This window comes from Protopterus annectens, chromosome 3.part0 (genome assembly GCF_019279795.1).
Source record: "Protopterus annectens isolate FY-2018-M chromosome 3.part0, PAN1.0, whole genome shotgun sequence".
In the NCBI taxonomy this organism is placed as follows: Eukaryota; Metazoa; Chordata; order Ceratodontiformes; family Protopteridae; genus Protopterus; species Protopterus annectens.
Genome location: NC_056731.1, coordinates 636,912,039 through 636,938,797, shown reverse-complemented (window position 1 = coordinate 636,938,797; position 26,759 = coordinate 636,912,039). Strand labels below are relative to the sequence as shown.

At 38.0% G+C, this 26,759-nt stretch overlaps 1 protein-coding gene across 1 annotated transcript in view; it reads left to right on the top strand.

The window, feature by feature from the left end:
• The window catches only part of AOAH (acyloxyacyl hydrolase), a 1,217,970-nt gene that overhangs the window by 858,617 nt on the left and 332,594 nt on the right, over positions 1 to 26,759 (top strand). Inside the window, exons 14-15 of the mRNA XM_044065645.1 lie at positions 6,967 to 7,049; positions 9,057 to 9,093. Coding sequence (XP_043921580.1) covers positions 6,967 to 7,049; positions 9,057 to 9,093 — 120 coding nt within the window. The remainder of the gene's footprint in view (positions 1 to 6,966; positions 7,050 to 9,056; positions 9,094 to 26,759) is intronic.

Genomic DNA, 26,759 nt, shown 5'->3' with positions numbered 1-26,759 from the left:
TATCCCTTCACAAAGGTTGCCCCTCCACAGACCTCTCCAACTATAGAACAATCGCCATTTTCTCACCAGTAGCCAAAATCTTGGAAAAATGTATACATCAGCAAATCCTTGACTACTTCCTTAAAAACAACTTACTTTCCAATACTCAGCATGGCTTTCGGCCCACACATAGCACCAGTACAGTCATTATAAGTTTCACAAACACCATAATTCTCCTCAAAAATAATAGTGACCTCATCTCAGCTACATTCCTTGACATGTCAAAAGCCTTTGACACAGTATCATACCAAAAACCTCTTAACAACCTTGCCATATAAAATATCTGTACAACATCCTGGTTTCATAGCTATCTTTCTTACCATCAACAAGCCACTAAATGGGATAATAAACTCTCCCTACTTCTACCCATCATAGTCAGAGTCCCACAACGCTCCATCCCTTGCCCCTCTATTTTTTATCATATTTTCCAATGACTTCAGTACCTCCACTAATCTTGCCTCTGTCATTCAATATGATGATGCCTCTCTCATCTGCTCTGCCCCATCTATCATAGAACTGCAAGAAAAAACTCAAATTGCCCTACAAAACACTGAAAATTACCTATCTGACCATCAACTTATTTTAAATCCCAACAAAACCAAAACTCATGTTTTTTTCAATAATTCTAAGATTACTAACACTCCGTTGCCTCTCACTATCTTCTCCACTAATAGCACTAAAAATAGAACCAGTCAAACAAACAAAACTTCTAGGTGATATAATAGATACTGGCCTAAAGTGTGATAAACATATTGCACTAACAATCAAAAAAGTGCACATAAAACTTGGTTCACTCTATAGATCAAAACACTATTTAACTGACTATGCCAGATTAGCTACTGCTACATCCCATCTCCTTTCCACCCTTCTTTACTGCTCCCAAATCTTTACCAACCTTCATAAAGCAGATATGAAAAACCTTGAAACCAGTTATAATAAAATAGCCAAATTCACCTCAAACCCTGTGCCCCCCTCAATATTTCCACCCACTGTGTGTATCCTTACATCATTGCATCTGAATCACAATTTACACCTCTCTGACAACTGCCATTGCTCAGTTAAGCTGAATCAGACATGCTCATTCCATTCTAATGTACAGCCCTAGTTATCCAAATATTATCAGCAAACAGATTAATTCTCTTCCTTCCACATGTATAATATGCAACACAGATAATACTGTCTCCTGCATAGATCTCTGTGGAAAGCCACTAGTGTCCAGGCTCTTGATGATTGACTCCTACAATTATTCCATAAGCCAAATGAGCAGCTGTCTTGCAAATTTAATTTAAAACTGAATTAATCTATTTAATGCCTTGAAGTTAATGTGAGACCCAGGATCAAAGTATTCAATGAAGTCCAAAAAAAAAAAAAAGTCCAATATCTCCCTGACTGAGTTTCCACAAATACAGTTAACTTAGATAAATCTGACCTTGGTTCCCTAGATTTATGTACTCTGTATATAATTCTCCCAGCTTGTTTCTTTTCTTTTCTTTTCTTTTCTTAAGAATCACAGTAATATCCTCCTGTTTTATTTCTCCTTGTTTTTTCTGATACATGCTTACTTTAAACTAGCCAGTAAAATTGTTTCATTTACTTTAGCAACCATTCCATTACAAGGAACTGCTTACTTTATGCTAAAATGTGCAAAGGGTGCTGTGATGTCCCCTCTCTGGGCCAGTAACCAAGGAGCCTGAATCCTCATCACTGATACTGGAGAGGGACATTCACTTGGAACAAAAATGGATATACCCAGTATTTCCAGATGCAGCTCTCTGCATCAAGCCCAATTTCCCTTAAGAGCACACAGGGAACATGCTCAGTCTGGGGTCTGTATTTCTCTATCTGTCTTCCGCCAGGTTCCCAATAAGACTCCCCATTGGCACAGCTATAGGGTTGAGACCTGTCCAAGTAGCTGGTACACACAAACTTTGAGATTTGCTTTTCAGACACACACACACACACACACACACACACACACACACACACACACACACCTGGGAAAGGCTGGCACAGATTTACTAGATATGCCCCCTTCTAACCAGACTATAAGGTAGTTACACTGCCACCAGACACCTTAAAGCAAGATACTCTAAGGCTCTTGCAAGAGTACTCAATTATACTGAATGACATTAATACTAATACAAATAGTAATGCTGACAAAACAACCAGGCTTTCAGGAGTGGCCATAGTGTCACCAATAGATGTAAGTACTCTCAAAAGTTAAAAAATTCTCTAAAGGACCATCCACAATGAAAAGTTTAAATATAGTTAATAATAAATAACAAAAGAATGTGAAAATACTAAATATTTATTTACAATAAACACCAGAGTTTCAATCACAGGAAATATTAAAAATAACACAGGTGGACAGGTTCACACAGTTACAAAAAACAATACTTAACTAATCTCACTTTAGTTTCCTGACTGATCTTAAGAATTATTATTCCCTGGTTACTTACTAGAGCAAGGCATGATGAAATAAGTGAGAGATCCTTCTTTATCAGGTTACAAAGACAGAGTGCCATGAGACTTCAGTCTCAACTAGTATTAAAATATAACCAAAGAAAAGGCACAAGAAATCAGCAAGTAAAAGTTTAATGACACTCCACATGTAAAATCACTGTACAAGCAGAACCAAACAGAAAATAATGCTGCCACAATTTCCAAACAAGTTTTCATCAGTATTCACTTCTTCAGAAATAGTTAACAGTTCTAAATGTGTCGTATATATATATATATGTCAGCTGTTATTTAAATCAGCCAGCAGAATCCCCTACTCAATAATAAAACACAATTAAACATTTGTCATTAAAAATGAAACATAAAACAAACCCACAAGTTTCTTTACAACAATACAATATCATAAAACTCACAATTTAGTTGTAACAACTGGATACATATTCTTTGAATACTTTGTGAACTTTACAATGGTCTTAAATAACTTAAAATACTTACAAATATTTTTTAAATATTTGTAAGTATTTTATTTTGAAATATTTTTAAGTATTTTAAGTTATTTAAAGTTCACAAAGTATTCAAATAATATTTATCCAATTGTTACAACTAAAATGTGAGTTTTATGATATTGTATTGTTGTAAAGAAACCTGTGGGTTTGTTTTATGTTTAATTTTTAATGACAAATGTTTAATTAAGTAAACTTAAAACAGCACACCACTGAATACACCAGACGAATGCTGCCTGTCACCTAGCACTTAGTTAAAAAGTTAGAGGTTTGCAAAGCAAGTAGAGAATAGAAAAAATGAAGAAGAATATCTCAAGACCAACTATGTAAAAAGAATGAGTATCTTTAAATAAATACTCATTCTTTTTACATAGTTGGACCTGTTTTGCTCCTGCAACCTCCAACTTGATTTTACAAATGTTTAATTGTTTAATTATACAATTTTATTATTAAGTGAGCAGGGGATTATATTGGCTGATTTAAATAACAGCTCATATATATATATATATATATATATATATATATATATATATATATATATATATATATACAACACATTTAGAACTGTTAACCATTTCTGAAGAAGTGAATACTGACGAAAACGTGTTTGGAAATTGTGGCAGCGTTATTTTCTGTTTGGTTCTGCTTGTGCGGTGATTTTACGTGTGGAATGTCATTAAACTTTTACTTGCTGATTTCCTGTGCCTTTCCTTTGGTTATCAGTGACAGTTTGGACACAAAGACCGCTTTTTGAGTTTACTACTATTAAAATATCATTTTTAGTGATGGATTACAGAATGACATCCCATACATCTGGTCATCTGACTTCTGGTTCCCAAGCAACCTCCCCCATTACAGGAAACTGCCAGGATTTAGAACCTATGTGCCAATAATATACACACACACACACACACACACACACACACACACACACACGCACACATGCATGCACACACGCACACACACACACACACACACACACACACACACACACACACACACACACACACACACACACACACACACACACACACACACACAAAGCCTTGCATCTCCTGGAAGTCATAAAATAATTATAAACTTCCACTCTTCCAGAGTAGTAATTAGGTCACCCCAATGACGATGCAGGGCACTTCCTAGTACAGTCTTTTTGTCTTTGGTTGCATTGAGAACTGTAAGATACAATCTTTATGGCCTAAATTAAGTAATTTTATTTCTTACTATTTTTCAAAGTCAGATGGATTGAGATTAACCTCTGCGCTTCCACTATCCTCTTTTACAACATATACATTTAAACAGTTACAGTAATCCATGTATATTTCTTGTTTTTGTCCAGCAGGGCATACTGTTAATACATTTTAACACAAGCAGCTTTACAAATACATTTTTTTCAACACAAGCATCTGTACAAATCAATTTGATATTCAAATCACATATAATTCTTTACTAAATTCCAGCTAGCTGTGGTGGCATATGTTACACATCCACTACCCTACTTCTCCTGGCATAGCTGGCAATACCTCACATCATCACCGGTGCTATCATATTTTTTGTCAGGCACAAAAGAGATGTGACCAGACACACCTGTTTGTGGTCTGCAGAGAGACATAACAATTTAAATCAACCAGTGAAGAACAAGCTCATAATATCTCACCTTTTTAATGGCTAGTATCTCTTTTTAACAAACCCACTTGATATAAAACATTACAATTGCCATATAACATGGTTCATTTACTACAAACATTATAAATACTGTATGAATAGCTATCCAACACTCTAACCTTTTATCTTACAGAACTTAAAATTGCTGTTGTTATTTCATAGCCTTGTGGCATGGGGTCCCTGGACTACTCCACATAACCAATGAGCAGACAGACAAACAAACAAACAAGTAAATAACTGTTCTGCTACCGAACACCAGGCTAGCCAAACTCCAGAATATCCAGATATATTTCATAAGAGCACCATTTGAACTAGTGATACCCACCACAGTGATGCCACTGACCATGGTTTGTTTGTGAATCAGCATGACTGCTTCTGCACTACTCTTTGAACAAGCAACTTGTACTAGATGAACAACAGGACATGAAAGCTTTATTTTTTCCCAGGGAAACTCTTGACATTATCACTTCCTCCTAAATCTGCTCAAGCCTGTAGATCAGGTATAATCAATAAATAAAATGGTGCCTTGAAAGAAAGTACACTTTTCATGACATATTTTTCCAAGGCCTGGTATTCCCAGTACTAGAATACACTGCTACCTATTTTGGAAGTATCTTTGAGCATCAAAACCCTATTAAGAAGGAACTACATAGACATACAATTTAGCTAGAAGTTATGACAAGACTTTTAAATTAGTATTTTAGTAGTTTGGTACTCTTTCTCAGCCAGCTGACATAAGTCAGTACACAAAGAACAGGTTGCAACAAACCATTACAGGACTGTAAATCAGAGTCTGAGTGAAAGAAGAAGAAAGAATGTGCTAGAAAAGTAGCTTGGATTTCTCTCTCTCTCTCTCACAGTCTTTGTCCATGTGCTGAATTACATAGGCTATTGACAGCAATTAATTATTTATTGTATTTATTTTACATTTGTTTACCGGGGATGTAGACTGGGCCAGTGGACCTTTCTCAGCAGAGGCCATGGGAGAAAAGCTCTAGTACAAAAACACATTAAAAACAATACAAGAAATCAGTAACAATCAAGAATACATAACTTTGGTAAATATAGGTAGTAAATAGTTTATACATAAACAATAACACTGAGACAGTAATATAAAGTGGGAAAAAAGGAAGCTAATAAATAAACTAGCATGAAATAGCCTGTGCCATCATAGAGAAATGACTGATCAGTAGATGAATATCATGGGTTTGGTGGTAAATATTTAGGAGATACATGTATGGTATATGAAAAAGAATATGGTGGATTGTTGCTATGCTAATGTTACATGTACTAAACAGTGATAGCTAAGGCAATGTTGAGGTGAAGTATAAGAAGGAGGGAATATAATGGAACTGTAGGAAGCTTGAGAAGGTAGATACAAATAGGAGCAGTAGTGATCTTGAGAAAGGTAGACAGAAACTGGAATTCCATGATAGAAGGGATAGTTTGGATGTTAGAATTTAGTAAGGGAAGAGATATTTTGGTTGCAAGAACAAGGAAGGACAGAATGATCACCCTGGATTAGTACAGGAGCAAAGCCAGTTTTTGGTTAGGTGTTCCTTAAGCAGTAGTTTAAATTTAGATGTGTTGCTAAATTTAGTGTTGTCTGAGGCATGGAATTCCAGGACTTAGATATTTGGTGGAAGAATAGAGATTTACCTTTACAATTATTAGATTTAGTTACTTTGAGTAGTAGTTTGCTGGAGAATCTTAGTGGTCAGCCATTTAAGTAGAGCTGCACTAAGCTCTTGAGTGCTGGACAGTTGTCTGGATGGTGGAAGATGGAATGAATGAATGAAAGTTAGTTGATTGACGGATAGGAGATTGGGTAGTTCAATCCAATTTATTATATGAAGTGCTGTGCAGTGATGTGATCTGTAAGGGAGGTTAGTAGCGAATTTTGCAATTTTGTTATAGCAGGACTCCAGTTTGTTTAAATCTGATTTTCTGAGATTAGCGAATATTGGTGAGGCATACAGAAGAGTAGAGAGTAGATAAGTTAAAAGTTATACTTAGCAAATGGACTGCCATTGTGTCAGAAGCATTACTATAGTACACATTTCTAACTGTATGTATATTGGGTTCAACTGATGTTTGTCTGATGCTATAAGAATGTTTTTTTGTGAATTTCTACCCAATATGAATATACTTTCCAGTTATACAAGGATCATTCTTCCTGTACCACCTGATGCCACAGCTCTGACATCACCAGAAGCTTTACCAATCAAAATGACTGTCCAGTTTCAAGACTACTGAAAAAAGTATTATTAACTTTCTTATCAATGTAATTGTTTGTTTTTAGGGGCTGGACAGAATCATTATATCTTTATCTGCGTAAACGAAACCACTGTAACCATAGGGACTACCAGAATATTGCAGCAAATGGTAAGTTTTTTAGTTAGAAAGATCCTGAGAATCTGTTTTAGGAAATCCTGTGTATAAGACAGAAATGCTATAAAAACTGAGTCTGCTAGGCAGATGAAAATTTTAATAAGAAGTGTACATACTTTTCAATAGAACCTAGTGAAAAATAAATACCATTTCATGGTACTTGTCTGCATATGTTATCATTAGATAATTGAAATATTTAAATTTGCTGTTAAGTTTTCCTGTTTAGTGAGAAATTCTGATCTTCCTCAGAAAATCTATGTTTCTTGTGGTACAGGGTTTAATCCCCTCAACTTTTGTTTGTCTGTTGTATGACCTTGAGTAATTCATTTCAGCAGAAAGTGGTCTGGGGCAATTGGAAGTTGGTCCAGGCCCCTTAATGCTCTCCTAGGCTGCATGTCTAGTAAAGAGACTAGAATGGGTGAGATCACTTAGAGGTAACTGTCACGGACTTTAGCAGCAAGGCAGTAGTGGAGCTCGTGCGCACGTGTGTGTGTGTGTGTGTGTGTGTGTGTGTGTGTGTGTGTGTGTGTGTGTGTGTGTGTGTGTGTGTGCGTGTGAGTGTGTGTGTGTGTGTGTGTGTGTGTGTGTGTGTGTGTGTGTGTGTGTGTGTGTGTGTGTGTGTGTGTGTGTGTGTGTGTGTGTGTGTGTGTGTGTGTGTGTGTGTGTGTGTGTGTGTGTGTGTGTGTGTGTGTGTGTGTGTGTATGAGAGTGTGTGTGTGTGTGTGTGTGTGTGTGTGTGTGTGTGTGTGTGTGTATGAGAGTGTGTGTGTGTGTGTGTGTGTATTCGTGCATATGTCACTGTATGCAGAGGGATGAGTAGCCTCATATAAGTGTTTTTGTGTCTGCCTGGGTGGTTGCAGTAAAGTGATAGTTATGGGAAAGGTAGGGTAGGTGTGTGTGCATGTGTGTGTATGGGTGATGAGGGAGGAATGTGCGTGTGTGTGTGTGTGTGTGTGTGTGTGTGTGTGTGTGTGTGTGTGTGTGTGTGCGTGTGAGTGTGTGTGTAGGGGGCTGTCATACTGCACACTTCCCTAGACCAATGAGCTAATTGTGCAATACTGGAGGAAACCAGGACAGCAGGTATACTCTTTATATCACACCCTAAAGACACTTAAAAAGCTAATAGAACATGTTTGCAGCATGAAAGATGCCAGGCAGGGGAAACACTAGACAACAGTGATACTGCTTATATTGAAATCCTATACCTGTGGAATTCCCAAACAGCTCTGTGGAAGAACTTTACCCCATTCCACCACCACTAGATACCAGGAAAATGTTACAGTTAAAGCAGAGGAGGTTCACCCTGTACAGCCTCAGCACACCAGCCAGGTTTTGAACCAACTGTCCTCTGTGTCACCACAGATGTGGTTACAATTACTCTAAGACAAAGTAAAAGGCGGAGGTCCAAACCCTGCACCCTTGGCACAAAAAACAGTTTGTCAAGCCAGAGCCTTAACCTGCTACACTAACTGAAGAAAGTTTGTGTTACAGTATATTTTAAACTAAAAGAAATATGAAGCTTTAATGCCTGACATTATTTACTGACTGCAAACATTTGTGAGTTAAGAGGGACAGGGCACATATCAGGAGCAAGATCAAGAGTGAAGCCACTTCAAAAGTTAAACCAGCAACACACAGGTCTGGCATCACAATGACCTTTACTAGCAAAAAGAAGAATGAGACTCTAATGCCTGGCATTACTGACTGACCGTCTGTGAAGATACGTGACTTACTGGGGAAGAACAAAAATAAAATGATACATCCAAGGTGCTCTGTACAATAAGGAACAAGTAAGAGGTATGTCAGTGTGTGTGTGTGTGGGGGGGTGGTGGAGACGGTATTGTTACTGAATATCTGTTATCTTCAGCCTGTAAATTATTAATGAGTTGGTATTTTCAGTTCTAAAGATCAGACAGACTGCTACTAAAATACATTATCATACACTCATGAAAGGACAGAGTACATGTTACTTATTTACATTTTGTTTCATTTTTTTCCTAGGAGGATCTTCAGGCAATGTTAATCGTACCTTGAAAAGGTAAATTTATTAGATGTTAAGCTGAATTTGCCTGGAAATAGTAACAGTTGACCCTTGGCTTTATTCCTACTAGGGCAGATATGTATGATGTGAAGATATGCATTATAAGCAGCATTCTGGACATCATGAATGTAGTTGTACTTTTATGTACTATGGGTGTGTACTTATAGTACAGTTCTGAATGATGATCACTGAGAATGCTCAACAGCATAGCTCTTCTGTACGCACTTTGCATGTGAAAACTACTAAAAAGTTCTATGATGCATATTGAACCACATACATACATAATGACTAAGCATGTTGAAGATGGCATCATTGTTAAAGGATCAGAACCATGGAACCATATGCATATATGATAGCCAAACTTGGAAGATAGCATCAGTGTTAAAGAATCAGAACTGACTGTAAGCATATATAATGACTAAGCATGTAGAAGTTGGCATCGTTGTTAAAGAATATGAAACATGGAACCATATGCATATAATAACCAAACATGTGGAAGGTATATATATATATATATATATTACAAAAACAAAAAACACAATACAGGGCACTAAAACATTTTTTAGTGTTCCCTACTGTGTGTTTTTTTTAGTCTTCGGTCACACAATTGACCATTCTCTTTGGTGTTTTATTTTTATTTTTACTGCTGTTGCGCTACTGATGGGTTCCTGAAATAGTGCACTATATATAAAGTGCTGGTTACTTATTGGCACAGTCATTCATGGGCCATAAGCTGAAAAGCAAAATGTTTGTGCTTATTTTATTACTGTCTCCTGAGATCAGACTGAGGCAGAATCAATCAATAGTTTTGCTTGAATCACTTGCACATGCTTGAGGCGAAACTGTGTGGGCATCAGTAGCATGCAGGGAAAAAACATGAACAGCATAATGCCGAACACTGCTCTTCATAGGAAATCATTGCCAGTCCATTTTCTAAATGTGTGCTGGAAATGATTCACTTGTTTAGGGAGAATTCTCTGACCATGGAGTTGGGATATATACGTCTGGGGGGTGAGGGGGATTGCCCCCACACTGGGGGTGCAGGGAAGCTTGCTTCCCTGAAAACAAAACAACTAAGCATGCTTTTTTTCTCCTTTTTGAATTTAAGGGCATTTTTTTGTCCTTTCAAGACATCAGCATTTCATAGTAGAGATGTTCTCTTTTGGTAGTAAAGCCAGTGGCAAGGTGAGAATTCAGCAGATTTGCCATGATAAGCAGCCAGAATCAGCTGTTGTTTCAAAGCATGTCTAGCCAAGCTCACTTATCATGAAAATTTCAATTGATAAAGGGTTGAGGAGAAATAAGAAATGTTTGCTCAAGGCAAGTGATAAGTCTATAAGAGACTGAGAAGCAAAGATAATTTGCACTTGGTAATGATGAATTCAGAGTCTACTGACATGACCACAGATACCTTACAAGTGCCAGAATAGCTTGTAGTAAGAAATGTAATTTGATTTGCAATAACCAGATCTATTGTTACTGCATACCTTACTCTTGTTACTACATACCCTTACTCTGCACTTATTACTGCCTGTTAGTAGCCTTCTAATCTACTGCCTTCTGCACTTGTTTTTTAGTCATTTGTTAATTTAATTGCATTTATTTGAACAATATTTGCTGTAGTGTTGCTACACACTCAGGTGTGCTGGCCTGCACTACAATTTGAATTGAATTTACTGCTGTTTTAGCTGTTTTTCTGTAACAAAAAAAATCTAAGCTTGTTTCCTGCCTTTCCTGTAACTAGTCAAGTTCAGATACAGACTTGCTGTATCCAGGACTGTTGGTAAGCTTCTGAGCCCCCCAAGCCTTTCTGTGTTGGAGGGAAGCCTTATAGCTTATCAGTGGGAGTGGTAAGCACTAGGTAGCCTATCTACCATGGGAAGAGTGGGTTTTGGCCCCGAAATTGTAGTTCATTGGCCGTTTGGGCAGTTTTTCCATCTCTTTCTACTTTCTGGTTAAAAGCCTGTTTTTCCTATAACTAGTGTAGTCCAAGTAAGATTTGCTGTATTCAGGACTGTTGGTAAGCTTCTGAGCCCCCCAAGCCCTTCTGTGTTGGGGAGAAACCTTCTAGCTTATCAGTGCGAGTGGTAAGCACTAGTTAACCTATCTACCACAGGAGAAGTGGTTTCTGGCCCAGAAATTATAGTTTATTGGCTATTTGGAAAACTTTTCCATCTCTTTCAACCTTTTGATTTAAAAGCCTGTTTTTGCACTTGTTTCCTGCCTTTCCTGTTACTAGTCTAGTCCAGGTACAAATTTGCTGTATCCAGGACACCTTGTAAGCTTCTGAGCCCCCCAAGCCTTTCCGTGTTGGAGGGAAGCCTTCTAGCTTATCAGGGGGAGTGGTAAGCAACAGGTAGCCTATCTACCACAAGAGGAGTGGTCCCTGGCCCAGAAATTGTAGCTATTGGCTGTTTGAGCAGTTTTTTTTCATCTCTTTCAACTTTCTGGTTTGAAAGCCGCACTTGTGCATGTTTCCCGCCTTTCCTATAACTAGCCTAGTCCGGTTAGTAAGCTTCTGAGCCCCTCAAGCTTTTCTGTGTTAGAGGGAAGCCTTCTAGCTTATCAGTGGGAGTGGTAAGCACTAGGTAGCCTATCTTCCATGGGAAGAGTGAGTTTTGGCCCAGAAATTGTAGTTTATTTGGCCATTTGGGCAGTTTTCCATCTCTTTCAACTTGCTGGCTTAAAAGCCTACATTTGTACTTTCCTGTAACTATTCTAGTCTAGGTACAGATTTGCTGTATCCAAGACTCTTTGTAAGCTTCTGAGTCCCCCCAAGCCTTTCTGTGTTGGAGGGAAAGCTTCTAGCTTATCAGTGGGAGTGGTAAGTATTAGGTAGCCTATCTATCACAAGAGAAGTGGTTCCTGGCCCAGAAATTGTAGCTATTGGCTATTTGGGCAGTTTTTTTCCATCTTTTTCAATGTTCTGGTTTAAAAGCCACACTTGCGTTTGTTTCCCACCTTTCCTGTAACTAGCCTAGTCCAGATACAGAGTTGCTGTATCCAGGACTGTTGGTAAGCTTCTGAGCCCCACAAGCATTTCTGTGTTGGAGGAAAGCCTTCTAGCTTATCAGTGGGAATGGTAAGCACTGGGTAGCCTGTCTACCATGAGAGGAAAGGTTCTTGGCCCAGAAATTGTAGTTTATTGACTATTTGAACAGTTTGTCCATCTCTTTCAACTTTCTGGTTTAAAAGACCACTTCTGCGCTTGTTTTCCATCTTTCCTATAACTAACCTACTGGGTAGCACTAGAAAGCCTTAATCTGATACAAGCCTTCTAGCTTAGAAGAGAGACTTTGTAGTGATTAGGTATCAGTTTTCTGTACTTTCTCACTGTACTTAACTATTTTCCGCCTAAATGCAGATTTTCCAGCATTTATTGTGATTTAAAAGCTTGTTTTTTCACTTATTTTACTTATCTGACTGCCTGCACTTTTAAAAAGTTGTTGTTTGTTTAAATAATTTAACTGTTGTAGGCTACACATTAAAGTGTGATAGCCATTTCTGATCGTTTGTAGTCGTTTAAAGCTGTTTTAAGTGTATTTTTTACTGTTTTTGCATTATCTTTTCAAAAAAAAAACAAAAACAAAAAAATTCCTTGTTTCCCGCCTTTCTAAGCTAGTATAGTCCAGTTTTCAGGCTAGTGCTGAATTCAGGGCTGTGATACTAGTTTCTGAGTTGCCCATACCTTACTTGGATAGAAGGAAGTTTCTCTATTCACCTGTGAGAGAGGGGAGCTTTGAGCAACCTATCTGTCCCTGGAGGAGTGGTTCCAGCCCAGAAGTTAGTAGTTCATTGTCCATTTTGGGCTAATTTCTATCTCTTTCATTTCCCTACTATAAAAACCACGTTTGCACGGTTTTGCGCACCGGGCAGTGCTGGTTAGCTACAGTTAAATTATTCCCGGCTCCATTAAGTCTCCTCTTCAGTTTTTCCCTTGAAACAAGTCTAACTCTCAACCTAAGCACTCAAAAAGCATCTTACAGCCCAGCACTTGCACAGACCTAATAGCAAGCACTCATATACCCTGACACTGATTGCCCAGCAGGGCAAGGCTCTTTATTCACCCCTCACCAACCAAGCGACTAAGCAGCTCACCCTACTATTCAGGCATGACCAAAGGGCAACTTCAGATGCACTGTCCAGTCCAGCTGGTGAATCTGGGTATCCTGAGGCAATATTACAACTGCCTCATGTACACAGACAACCTTCTCCTCCTACCACAAAACACTAACATATGCGAGAGATGCAATTATACAGCCAAACTGGAAGCTAAGCTGTCTCCACCCAAGACTGGAACAGACAGTCAAGAGGAGAAGGTTAACACTTGCACCACAACTCCAGCCGCACACAGACCTACTAAAACAGCACTGGCAAAAAATACACATAAATAAGCAAAAATCATACTCGGAGGCTCTAAATAAAAACCTGCAAAAGCATCAGAGACCTCCAAAGCAGACACCCAAACAACCTGCACTTCCTGTCACAAACCAAACAACACATAAAACACAAAATCAGTGTGCCGCACAATCACAGCCCTTAAGGCGAAATAACAGATCTAACACAATAGTAAGAGGTGACTCTTTAGTCAGGCACACTGACGTCCCACTCACTAGGCTGGACAAGCATAAGGTTACTGTTAGCTGCCTGTCGGGAGCCAGAATCCACCACATAACACAAGCACTCAGGTCACTACAGAACAAGTACAAATATGATTCTGTCATTGTTCATGTTGGTGTGAATGACCTGAGATGTACCTCCCTGGACTACATGAAAAGAGACATGGAAGAGCTCTCTGATCATGTAGCCCAGGCTGGTATGACCCTGACCCTGAGTAGCATCCTGGCCTCACCAAGAATGATACCTCAGTATAAAGAAACAATGATCAATTTCAACAATTAGCTAAGCTTCTGGCGTCATTCAAAGGGGATCCAGTGTCTGTCAGCCTGGGACGACATGCTCGACAAGCCGCATTGCTTCGCAAGAGACGGCTTGCACCTGTCACCCCTAGGCTTTCAAATACTGGCCAAGGCTCTTGCTGCCACCATAGTGCCTTTTTTAGGCAAGGCTCAAAAGTCAAACCCACCTCCGTAAACAACACAATTAACAAAAAATTGGGGGTTATGCTACTCAACGCCAGGAGTTTAAATCTCAAAATGCATGCGCTCGAAGCACTCCTCAGTATGGAGAATGTCGACATCTGTGCAGTAACTGAAACCTGGTTCAAGGCTCCAGAGAGCACCCCAGCACTACTGGGCTACAACTCATACCACACGTTTCGGCCTCAGAACACGGACTGAAACACAAAAGGAGGGGGTGTATCCATATTCATCAAGGATACCTACACCTCCAAGTTAGTGGCGCAGCATGATACCTCTGAGATCATCCATGTGCAACTAACATCGGGCAAATCTGCAATGCAAATTGTGGCCTGCTACAGATCACCCTCCATGACCCAGGACCACCACTTCACCTTTCTGGAGACACTGGAAAGCATGAAGGTCCTACCGAACACCCTGATATTGGGCGATTTCAATTACCCTACCATTCACTGGGAAAACTACTTGGCTACAAATTTCCAGGCCCAACGCTTCCTGGAATTCATCAACTCAAATGCCCTGGATCAGCTGGTAAACACCCCTACCAGAGGTGAAAACATATTGGACCTGGTCATCACCAACATGGGCGACAGGTGTTCCACACCAGAGGTCAATCCGTCACTGGTTAGATCAGACCATAAACTAATCACTCTGGATGTCCACACCCCCCCACCACCCCCAACTATGGAAACCACAGTAAAAAAAACTTTTCTAAAGCAAACTTCCCCTTACTTAAGACAGAGGTGGTAAGTTTCACAGCCCTCACGCTAAAGGATAATGCTGCCCAAGATGCATAAACCTTTACAAATGCACTCTATGAGCACCTACAAGGATGCATAGATTGTGCCATCCCTAGCAAAACCAAGACTCACTCCTCTAAGAGAAGGAAACCAGTTTGGTGGACCCCTGCAATAAACAGACTATACAATAGAAGGAGGAAACTAGTTCAGAAAAAAAGCAAATCCCAAGAAGGAAAGACATCCCTGATCAGTATCAGTAAGAAACTGAGGTCCCTCATGAAATCATCCAAGGCTAACTTCGAAAGAAAAATAGCCAAGAATTCAAAAGATAACCACAAAGCCTTCTTTAGCTATGTTAAGAATCTAAGTAGCAACTCGCAGATATGCACTGAACTAGTGCAAAATAGCACAAAATATACTGAACCTACTGATATTGCCAACATCCTGGCAGACAGATTCAGTGCAAACTTCACTCCCCTCTCACCTTCAAAAGGGCCCACAACAATACCGGAAAAATATAGTGTCCCAAAAATCACAGACGCACAGGTGAAAACAGCCATTTCAAAAGCCAAAAACACAACGTCGGTGGGACCAGATGGTGTCCCAGGCTGCATCTTGCACGAACTACAGAATGAACTAACCCCCCCCCCACCTAAACACGCTGTTCAACCTCAGCCTCTCCAAAGGCTATGTGACCATAGAATGGTGCACAGCAACGGTTATTCCTCTCCACAAAGGAGGGGCCACAACTGACCCTGGTAACTATCACCCCCATAAGCCTGACTAGCATGGTCTGCAAGGCTATGGAGCACATCATCATGGAACTCATTAAGAAAGACATTGGGAACCTCTAAACACTTGACCTGACCCAGTTCAGCATTGTTAAGGGCAGATTATGCCTACTAAACCTGGTTGACTTCTTTGAGACAGTCACCAAGGCCATAGACGAGGGAAAGGTGATTCACACAGCCTACCTTGACTTCGCTAAGGCTTTCGACACCATTCCCTACTCGGGTATTACAGAAAAACTCACCAGCCTGAATATAAACCTCTATGTCACGAGATGGGTTGCCAACTGGCTTACAGACAGAACTCACACGGTAAGAATAGCGGGCTCCAGGTCCGACTCTAAACCAGTCACAAGTGATGTCCTGCAAGGCTCGGTCCTGGGACCCCTACTGCTCGGCATATACTTATCAGACATACAGGCAAACACAGGAGGACTATGGCTAACCAAGTTCGCCAATGACTGCAAACTATGAGCCATAATTGACTCTCCGGCTGACACGGACATCCTCCAAAAGGGCCTTACTGAGATGGACACCTGGTGTCAAAGTCATGGCCTCAAGCTAAATGCCAAAAAATGCATAGTCATCCCATTTGGGAAAAACAAAACACCCACGAATTACCACATAGGTGGCAACCCCCTTAATACAGAAGAGGTAATAAGAGATCTGGGGACCCAGGTAGATAGTAATCTCTCCTTTGACAATCATATTGCCAAAGTAGTTAGGAAATCCTTCTATGTGGCCCATCTAATTACTAAAGGGTTTGCATCTAGAAATAAAGAGGTTATAGTGCCCCTCTACTCGTCACTCATTAGACCCATCATAGAGTACAATGCTCCATTTGGGATGTACCTCACAAGACACTTCCAACAGCTGGAAAGACCACAAAAGTACCGCACCAAGAGGATTACTGGCCTCAAACATATGTCCTATGCAGTCCGACTGAAAAAACTCCAGCTGTACTCAGTGGCATATCGCTTACTCAGAGGTGATTTCTGCCTGAATTACAAAGCCATGTCCAATTGATGGACATGCTCCACCTAAAGAAATGCAAGTCACTACGAGCCACATGCTCTAGTGAGCTAAACCTCACCACAACAATAAATAGAACATGCTGGAGGGATAGATTCCTATCACAGAGACTCCCCATGCTTTGGAACAAAATTCCAAATTATATCAGACAGAGCCCCTCACTAACACTCTTCAAGAGAAACCTTGACGAATGGATGGGTAACAGAAAATACACCCCTGGGATCACTTCATTGGCTCTGCTTGACAGAGGATCAGTTAATTAATCAATGGGGTGCCGAAAGCCGACACACTCTGGCTAGGCTTATAGATGCCCTTGGGCAGATAGCCTAGTACCTACCTATGAACCTATGCTAAGATTGTAGATCTATCTGTAACCAATGTAACTGTTTCCAGTAATACCAAATGGTCAAGATATGGAAACCTAGAAAAGAAAAATGACATTTTTGTTAAAGTGATAGCACATTTGGTTGTATTTTTAGCAAATCACTTTTCTGTGTGCCAAAATATAAAAGCATGCCTTATTTGTCTAGTAAACTTTGTATGGCAATAACATATGGAATGAAATAGCTTGAAGAATGCCTTGCATTGTTGAATTATGTATGTACGTGTGTATGTATGTATATATGCATCATGTTTGAGTTTATTTATTTATTTGTAGTTGTTAATTGGGGTTGAGAAATGATACACATGGATTTTTTAAAGACAGCCTGGGAGCACTGTCTGGTTATCTGTTTAAAAATATACAATATATTTAATATCTATCTCTATATATGTGTGAAATAGTTGTCTCTAATGAAACAGTGGTTATAACATAGTGCACTGTTTTACTGTATCAATGCCTTTTCTTTTCAGATTACCAAAAAGTAACCTACATGTGGTCTGGTTTGCTGTACTATTGCTGAGCTAAAACAATAATGTCTACAGGCTAGCTACCAGGCTATACAATATCTCATACCTGTCATTTTGTTATCTGGATTCATAACACATATATTTCAGGTGCTGTATTTGGGGACATGAGGATAGTTCAGCTACCATTAAATTGACTGACAGCAGAACCAGGGAGATTTCAGCAAAAAGCTTTCATTGCTGTTCTCTGAAAAGTACCTTAGAGTGAATATTTTTCACACTATTCTCCATCACAGAATTGTACTGTGATAAATAATCACAAATCCCTGCATTTAGCTATTGCATTGTGAGCTCCTGAAAGAGGATTTATTTTTTACAAATTCCAAATTGTATAACATTAACTTGCTGCAATAGGATGGTGCCATAGATAGGTTTAAAGCACAGAATTTTCATACACAAATGCTGGGCAGTAATTACACGAAACTACATCCCAAATACATACAGAATCTTAACACATGTATAAAGAGTCATGCTAATATGACATGCACAAAACTCTATAACCTTCTATTCTTCCTTTATTATTTTCACCCCAATGTCACACCAACTTGAGAGAGAGAGAGAGACAGTGACCATTAAAAATACAAAAAAATAAAATATCTTGTTTGTATTTGAGACACTGCAATCTGTCTACAAGTCAAAATCTGATCTGCAGGCACTGTTAGAGTAAGCATATGCAGAAAAGCAGTATGTAATAATTTATTTTCTGTACTTTAAATTGTATTTTTTTTCCTGTATTTTTCTGTATTTTACATATTTTTTATTAATACTGTTATGTGGAGCTTTTCTCCCTGGGCCTCCACTGAAAATGGGCTCTCCTAGGCCCAGTGGACTTTCCCGGTAAACAAATGCAATAAATAAATAAATATATGTCAAACAAATATGTTTGAAAAAAATGACTAAATGTAAAATGAGCTACGAGGTTTTAAGCACCTGAAGGGAGTACAACAAATTCAAACTAGTTTTAGTAGATAGGAGATAAAATCTCTTTTCTGTGGTACAACAGTCATCACAATGATTTAAAAAAAAACATTTTGCTCATTTTACTTTATTACTGCATTTTGCTGTAGTTTAGATCCACGTGTACGAAAATAAGAAAAAGAATAATACCCATTTATTTACCAGGTAGGCCCAGTGGACACAAAGTCCCTTTTAAGGGATGACCCAGGATCAATATCTGATTAAGTGACTTGCTCAATGTCACACAGTAGGCTGAGGGGAAATCAAATCCTGAACCACAGGAACTACAGCTTGTTACCTGTAGTGTATGGAGAACCGTGATTATGCTCTGAAATCTAGAAAAAGATAGGCTTGATATCTACCTTTCTGACATCAGAAAGGTGCTCAACAAGCATTTGATAACCATCTCTAAGCACTGTTAACCTTTAGACTTGCACTAAAGCCTAATAGTAACTAGTGCTCGAGCCTCACCATTGGCATAGAGGGATAAAGCCCTGATTATAGCCCAGTCATCCTGATTTGTTTAACAGCTCATGTGACTGACTGAGCAGTAGGGAGGGATGGGAGTGCCTATGCTGGGTGGAAGGATGCTTACTGATGATATTCCCTAAAGGGAGGTGTGATAAACTGAGATGCCGCCAGCCCAATAATTATATGTCACTTGAAAATATTAATATGATTTATATAGAAACGTGACATTGCCAGCCCAGCTAGATAGAATTTTGTAAATAATTCTATGTCATTTGTTAATAGTAATATGATTTGTATGCTTGCCTTAAAAATGTAAGAAAACTATATGTTCTGTACTGAGCTTCAGGATTGTAACCACAGTGCACCCTGCTGGAAAACAGCAGAAGTGTGTATACACTATATGCCAATGCAAATGTATGCTTTCATAGTAGAAGTTGGAATATACAGAGTTAACTTGCAAAACTCTAAGAAAATAAGTTGATATGTAAAGAGTTCTACGATGTGTTTTGAAGTCAGTTTATCTCAGCTAAGAGACAGGATGTCTAGGCTAGGGGCTTCTTTCCATTGTCTGGAAACAGAGGTAATTACAGCTTTCCAAGGTAATTGTTTTATGACTTCCAGTTTCAGGCATGCTTCTAAGAGAATTGTCAGCTTCTGAGAGATAAGTATTTTTAACAGAGGCATGTTAAATTTTAAGTTCCTGTTAGCCTGGGAACTAAGCAGAGGTGTCAAAGAATGATGTAATCTGAGATGATTCAGCAGTAATGTGTATTATTAATTTAAGAACTATCTTGGCGAGAAAGACAGTGCATTTTGTATTTTGTTCTGGATCTGACAACATCACCAGCATTTTGCCTTGCTCTGCAAGTAAGTTATTTAGAATTTAGTTTCTCTTAGAGAAAGATAGGAATATAGCAAGAATAGTTAGATGTTTTCTGTATTTATGTGAGACTGTCCTATAAAGTACTTTCTGTGATTGTGAACTCAATTGTCACGGTGTTGAGTTAATGGGCATTGTCTTGTGCTTTTATTATTTATTATTAAATATATTTAAACTTTTAATTGTGGCTGGATTGTGTAGAGAGATATATAAGCTCTTAGAGTACTTGCATATGTATTTGGTGATATTGTACAAGCCACTCCTAAATAGCCTTCAAGTCTTAGTCACACTTACCATTTGGATAATAGTAACATTACACAGTAGAATTGGTCACCCTTTGCAAGGGCCTTAGAGTAGCTGATAAGAGTAGTTGGTGGCAGTTGATACTACCTTATAGTCTGGGCAGAAGGGGACATAGCTAGTGAACCTGTGCCAGCCTTCCTCAGGAGTGTTTGTGTGCTTGTATATAAATCAAATCTCAAAGTGTGTGTATCAGCTACTTGGGCAGGGACATGAAGCACTGGTTGGGCAGAGAGGGTTCTGAAGATTTTGGCTTGACCACTCAGCTGAGATCTAAACCCTATAGCTGTGCCAGAGGATAGTCTCACTGGGGATCTGGAGAGAAAGGGAGAAACCAGACCCAGACTCACTGTGATCTCTGTGTGCTCTTAAGGGAAATTGTACTTTACTGTGTGTGTACCTATCATCCTCCTCCCAATGTGCACGTCCCTCACTGGTGTTAGTGGTGAGGATTGAGGCTCCTTGATTACTGGGCCAGTGCACAGGCATCACAGGAGGCATAGTCCAAAGAGAAATGTTGCCTTCAGATGCAATCAAAGAGTGTGGGGGCAGGGAAAGCGAAGTGGGTAGGACATATAAATAAAAAAAAAAACACTAGACAGAAACATAGATGGCCGACCCTCCAGTAACCCTTTAAGATCCATGTCCTGCCCCAGCAATACCAGAGTAAGTCCAGGGTAATACAAGAATGGCTGGTATACCCAGCATGGATGTGAGGCTCTGGGGGCAAAAATAAAAACAGTGGTCAGTGCTGGCCATCAAAGAACTACAGCAGAGGCTAAAACAGTTTTAAAAGCTGTTAGGTACTTCATTCTTCCAAACTTTTAGAGAAAATGTGTTTTATCTCTGGCATAGTAAAGTGTCTAACAGCTTTTTAAGCCATTAGTTATTCAAAGGGATGCTTTTTACTGCCTGCTATTTGTGTGGCAGCACTGTTTTACAGCTTTCAAGCTGTAAAACATTTCATGTACCAATACTTTTTCTTTCTGTAACTTGTAGTATATTAAGCAAATAATACTCCATGTACTACAAAGAATTATAATCTCTCTAGCCATAAATCTTAATATTTATTCTTGCATAAACCAAGATTCATCTCACAAGTTTCTCTTCACTCTACTCAAGGCGAATTTCTTGGCATCCATGTCATCTATGTTTTAAATGCATAATAGTTTGGTTATGCCTGGAGACCTGATCATAACCTTCTGTCTCTAGTACTCAGACAAATGCATGCTGCTGTATGTTTTCTAGAAAGCTGCATGCTAAGGTGCCAGGCATTTTGTGGATGAGCATCAGCGTGTTTAATAACATATTTAAAGCACAATGCAAACAACCTGATATTTTGTTGTTTTGAAATTATACCATAATTCAAGGGTTATCAAGCTCTTCACACTGCATCCAAAAAAAGTCTCACTAATCCAATATAATAAGGGAGGTTGCAGTACAGGAAAATAGTCCTGTATAGTTCACTTCCTGATTAAAAAACTTCTTGAAACACAACAAGAGATGCACTATATATATTTATAAAATCTTCTTGAGTCATATTCTTTACCCAGTCATATTGCAGACAAAACAAATATATATCAACAATGTGTCAAATTCTGATATTACAAAACTGGACAGTACAAAATGTCACCTTTTTAGTCTAAATATTCAGTGCTTTTTGGCATATGCATGGATTCATGGAGAAAGGGGCATCAGAGCAGAGCAGCTTTTCACATTGGGAACCATGAAATGCAGCAGCTTTTTTTACAGTCATACATACCTTTTTTCAGATCATTTGTGAACCACATACCTGGATACATATGCAAACTCTAAATTAAAAAAACCTGATTCCAGCAAAATGCCCACAGAAGCAATTTATCAGCAAATCACCAGTTTATTCAAAATCCATGGGGAAAGCACTTTCACTCATTCAGTCCATGTCCATGTCAGCTTTAAAGATTAGTCAGCCTAAATTCTATAAATTCTGATGCCCTGTGATTGTCATGAGCCTCAAAAAGTCTGTCTGGCCAATCCCCTCTTCTTTCCTTTTTTGTTCTTTCTTATTTTTTAAATTTTGCTGATTCATGTCATGCTGTCTTTTCTTCTTCAAAATTTTTCTTATTTAATTTTTTTTTTCTGATTTTCTGATTTTTTTATAACCTGTAAGTAGAATAAATTATATACGCTTAAGACTAATTACTGCGTTGATCTTCTGTATCCTGTCATTATTTAGTCATTATTATATTATATCTATCGTTATCGTAGTTTATATGAATAAATAATTACAGAATCAATTGATGCGATTAAATAAAAATTATCGAATAAAAAAAAAATTAAAAAAAAAAAACTAAAAAACTAGGGAAGGTGGCAAGGCCCCTGCCCCCCCCCCACCCCCCTACTTAAATAAAATCAAAAATATCCAGAATGCAATAAGCTCTACAAAATTAATAATAATCATCACTGAATATGTAAGATTTTTCCTATCACCATAGGACCAGGTCAGCACAGATGGGGGTACAATCCATCCCCATCACAACCCCATTCTTCTGCTTAGAGTATTTTCCTCAAAGAAAAATTGCTGTACAAACTAATTTCCAGAAATGTTTGAAGTGGTCTAATGCCCATATTTGTAAAATCATCAAAGCTTGCAATAACTAGAAAATGGAAATTAAAGTCTAAACCAACTTTACTAGAAGTAACAACAATAGTAACAGAGATTAAACAACTGGAACTGGGATCTTTAGAAAAGGGTAAGAGTTAATTACACAGGAAAAATGGGAAACGTGGGACCAATACATGTAGATGAGGAACAATGTTTAAAAGAAGGCAGGATCTGAATGAGCTTTGCAATGGTTGACTGACAATGACTGGATATATTAAAAGTGATGTATAATATTTGCAGCTACAGTTATGTTGGCATGGTCTATAAGGTATAAAGTTTGCAAGTGAGATCGTGCTGCTATGATTTATTTTCATTTATATAAATGTAAGATTGTCTGTGTAACACATGATATTTTAATAAAGATGTTCTAAAAAAAAAAAAAAAAAGCTTCCCAAAACCATTCAAGTCCTGTCGTGTGACATATCACAGAAAACAAAATTTTAAAATCAATAGCTATAAAATAAAAAGCATCCTCAAATTTCATTTACCACACATACTCCAGAAAGTTCCACAAATCCCTTAAAATATGGTCAGAAAGATGATACATGTTTTTCAACATATCATCTGTAAAGTTTGCCAGTGGCTTCATTTTTGAATCCTACCACTGAGGCAATATACCTCAATGGAGGCTCCAAAATATTACAGTACACTTTTGGCATTCCAAATATTGAGGGTATAGTGAGATGGTCAACTTTCAGGTTACAGAACAGCCGGGGCATAATAAATCCATTAAACATAAGATCTTTCAAAATTAAGTCTATTTTCCTGCAGGCAATCATTTCATTACTGGAAACAGCTTCATAAGAATTTTCATCAGTTAATACTGCAATTTGTCTTCCCACATAGTCTAAAGAATCCATTATAATCATTCCCCCATCTGTATAAGGCTTCATCAGCCTGATTGTTTTGTGAATGGAAAGCTTATTCATAAGTCTGTTCTCATCTGCCATTGTGTTGTTTCCCCCTCACAAATCTTTTCAAACAAATCTGCTGATGAGTGTAGAGGGGAATTGAAAGTACTTTTCCTTTTAATGTTTGATCATGTACTATGAGACTTTACTCAAGATAAAACATATTTTCCTGAAATTAATTTATTTTCATTATTTGAATACCAGGCTGTCACTGGGTTCCAGGATGAGTAATTTCCATGTCGTCTTCCACTGTTACTGCTTTCTTTTATTCTTTTTCTTATATATAATCCTGTTTTGTTTAGACATCTAGCTCCTGTCAGCAGCCAACTTCTACTGAGCATTTTTAAGCATGTTGCTGGCTTTTTAATTATGCCTGCATGGCATTACTCAGTTAGACATTGTTATCCAGAGAATGCCATAATGGAAGTCCCCAACTAGTACTTGTATGCATTTTCTGCAGTGCTGTTGAGGTGACTTTCACAATATGGCATCTATAATGTTCATACTGTGCACATTTCCTAACTGAAACAACACACTGGGGTACTTATAGGTTTCATTATCATGTAGATCCATTTCCCTCTCCCAGCTACCACATTTACATGTGGCAGTAGAACTCTTGCTGCTCAATAGCACAGAATAACTGTACTTGACAACCACCAGCCTATGAATCTCGACAATCTTCTCCAGTGGTAGATTAAGTGTACATTGGTCTGTATGTATTATTTAAACCATATGCTCTTTCACACAAATTTTGGGACAATGCATAATACATTTTCATTTGGATTCACTTGCCTGATTGTTTAAATATATAGTTATCCATCAGATTGTTTTAAATTATATTTATTGTTTAATAAAGAAAAATGTGTGAGAATTTATTTTAAATATGATTAGTTTGAATATTTTTCCCCACAAGATGTGAAACAAAATTTATTAACCAATAATGACAGTATTATCCATTCAATAACATTTCAACCACAGAAGACCACTCAGACTGACATCATTATAATCCATCAGTATCCATACTCATCAATTACAGACATTTCATTTAGTAAATCTCATATGTGATTGCGATTAAAAGTAGTCATAATAGTCACAATTTGAGTGTATACTTCAGTCCTCTGATTGTGGTAAAATAATAATAATGATGTTCACTGTAATATATTTCATGTTTGTGTCACTGAAATTCACAGTAGCCGCACTAAAATATTTCAAATTACTTTACACAAATGCACATTAGTACTACAAAGTCAGACTAATGACAGTTTAAAATGAGAAAATAATAGAAGGTAATTTATTTTCATCAGCAGCCTGACCCCCATCCCACCCAGCAATTATATTCACTTTGCTGACTGTGTACATCTCAGACATCCGATTTTGAAAAAAAATAATGGCCATTATTTTGCATTTCAAGCTTGTTTCATGCAAACATACAGACATCATAGTAAAGTATTCTAACTTACTTCACACAAATGCATACTGCTTCTGCAAAGCAAGATTAATGACTGATTAAAGGGAGCAGATGACAAGAGAGTAAATTACTTTTATCTGCACACAGACCCCATCACCACCCAGCAGTTACAGTCATTTTCTTGACTGTGTACATCTCAAACATCTGAGATAAAATAATGCTCACAATAAATGCATTTGCTGTTTATTTTAAATAATAGACAGCCACAGTTAAATATTCCAACTTGCTTCACATAAATGTATATACAGTCCTGCAAAGGCAGATAAATGACTATTTAAAATTAGTAAATGCCAAAAAGGTACATTACTCTCAACCACAAACAGCTCCCCTACTCCAGGAGTTATAGCCACTATTGTTGACTGCATTCGCCTCACACATCTGACTGTGGTATGCCCACTGTTTCATACAAACACACAGTAGCCACAGTAAAGGATTCCAGCTTACTTCCATAAATGCATACTAGTACTGAAAAACCAGATTATTTGGTATTTCAAGTAAGCACATGACAAAGAAGGTAAATTACTTTCATTCATAGTGAGCTATTCACCCCTCACTTAGCAGCTGTATCCACTTTGCTAACTGAGTACACATGAGATGTCGGTTTATAATAAAAAAGTTTCAACAAGTGGTTAAGAGGCCAAAAATAAAACCAGTAACAATAATAATGCCTCCAGAAGCCACACGACTTACAGTAAGTTAAAACAGAAACAAATTTAAATCAAGGTTAAGCACTTTTGTCCGTAAAACTTCCAAGGACTTCATCAGAATCCAGTTACAACATTATTATACAATTTTTTAGACCAACCAATCAAACACTTCATCATTAAACAATTACTCATTTAAATTACCTAAAGATATAAGGTACCATTTTTTATAAAATACTGTAAAAATATTCAGTGTTTAAAAATGTAAAAATAACTTTAAATACAAAATAATAGCAACATACTTGTGTACATTTGTATAAGCCATGTATGGTTCATATAAAACTAAAAGTGTAAGAATTCTTATAATTTCATAGCATGGAGTTTAAGGGTACTAGTTATAGATATATTCTAATTAAGCCCCAGAGGATATTGTGCATTAAGCTGTAGTTGTCACAACAGTTCTTTGAAGTCACTATCAGTTTCCCATGGTCCACCCCTCGGGTTCCCATTAACCATTTCCAACACTGTAAAAAGGAGCTTATTACAACCATTGCAGACAGTTTTGTGCCTAAATAGGGCATTTTTTATTACATCATTCTGTATCATTATTATGTTCATATATTTGCCTACACAATGTTTCCTCTGTTTTACCTACATAGAAGACATCACAATGATCACAGACAACAATGTGTACAATGACCATTCTCCTTGAATTACAGCCTTCTGGTAATGGTATTTTACTTGTCGGGCACTTAAATTCAAAGTATCGCATTCCATAATAAAGGGGAATTTATTGCATCAACCACAATTTTTCATTCCTCGT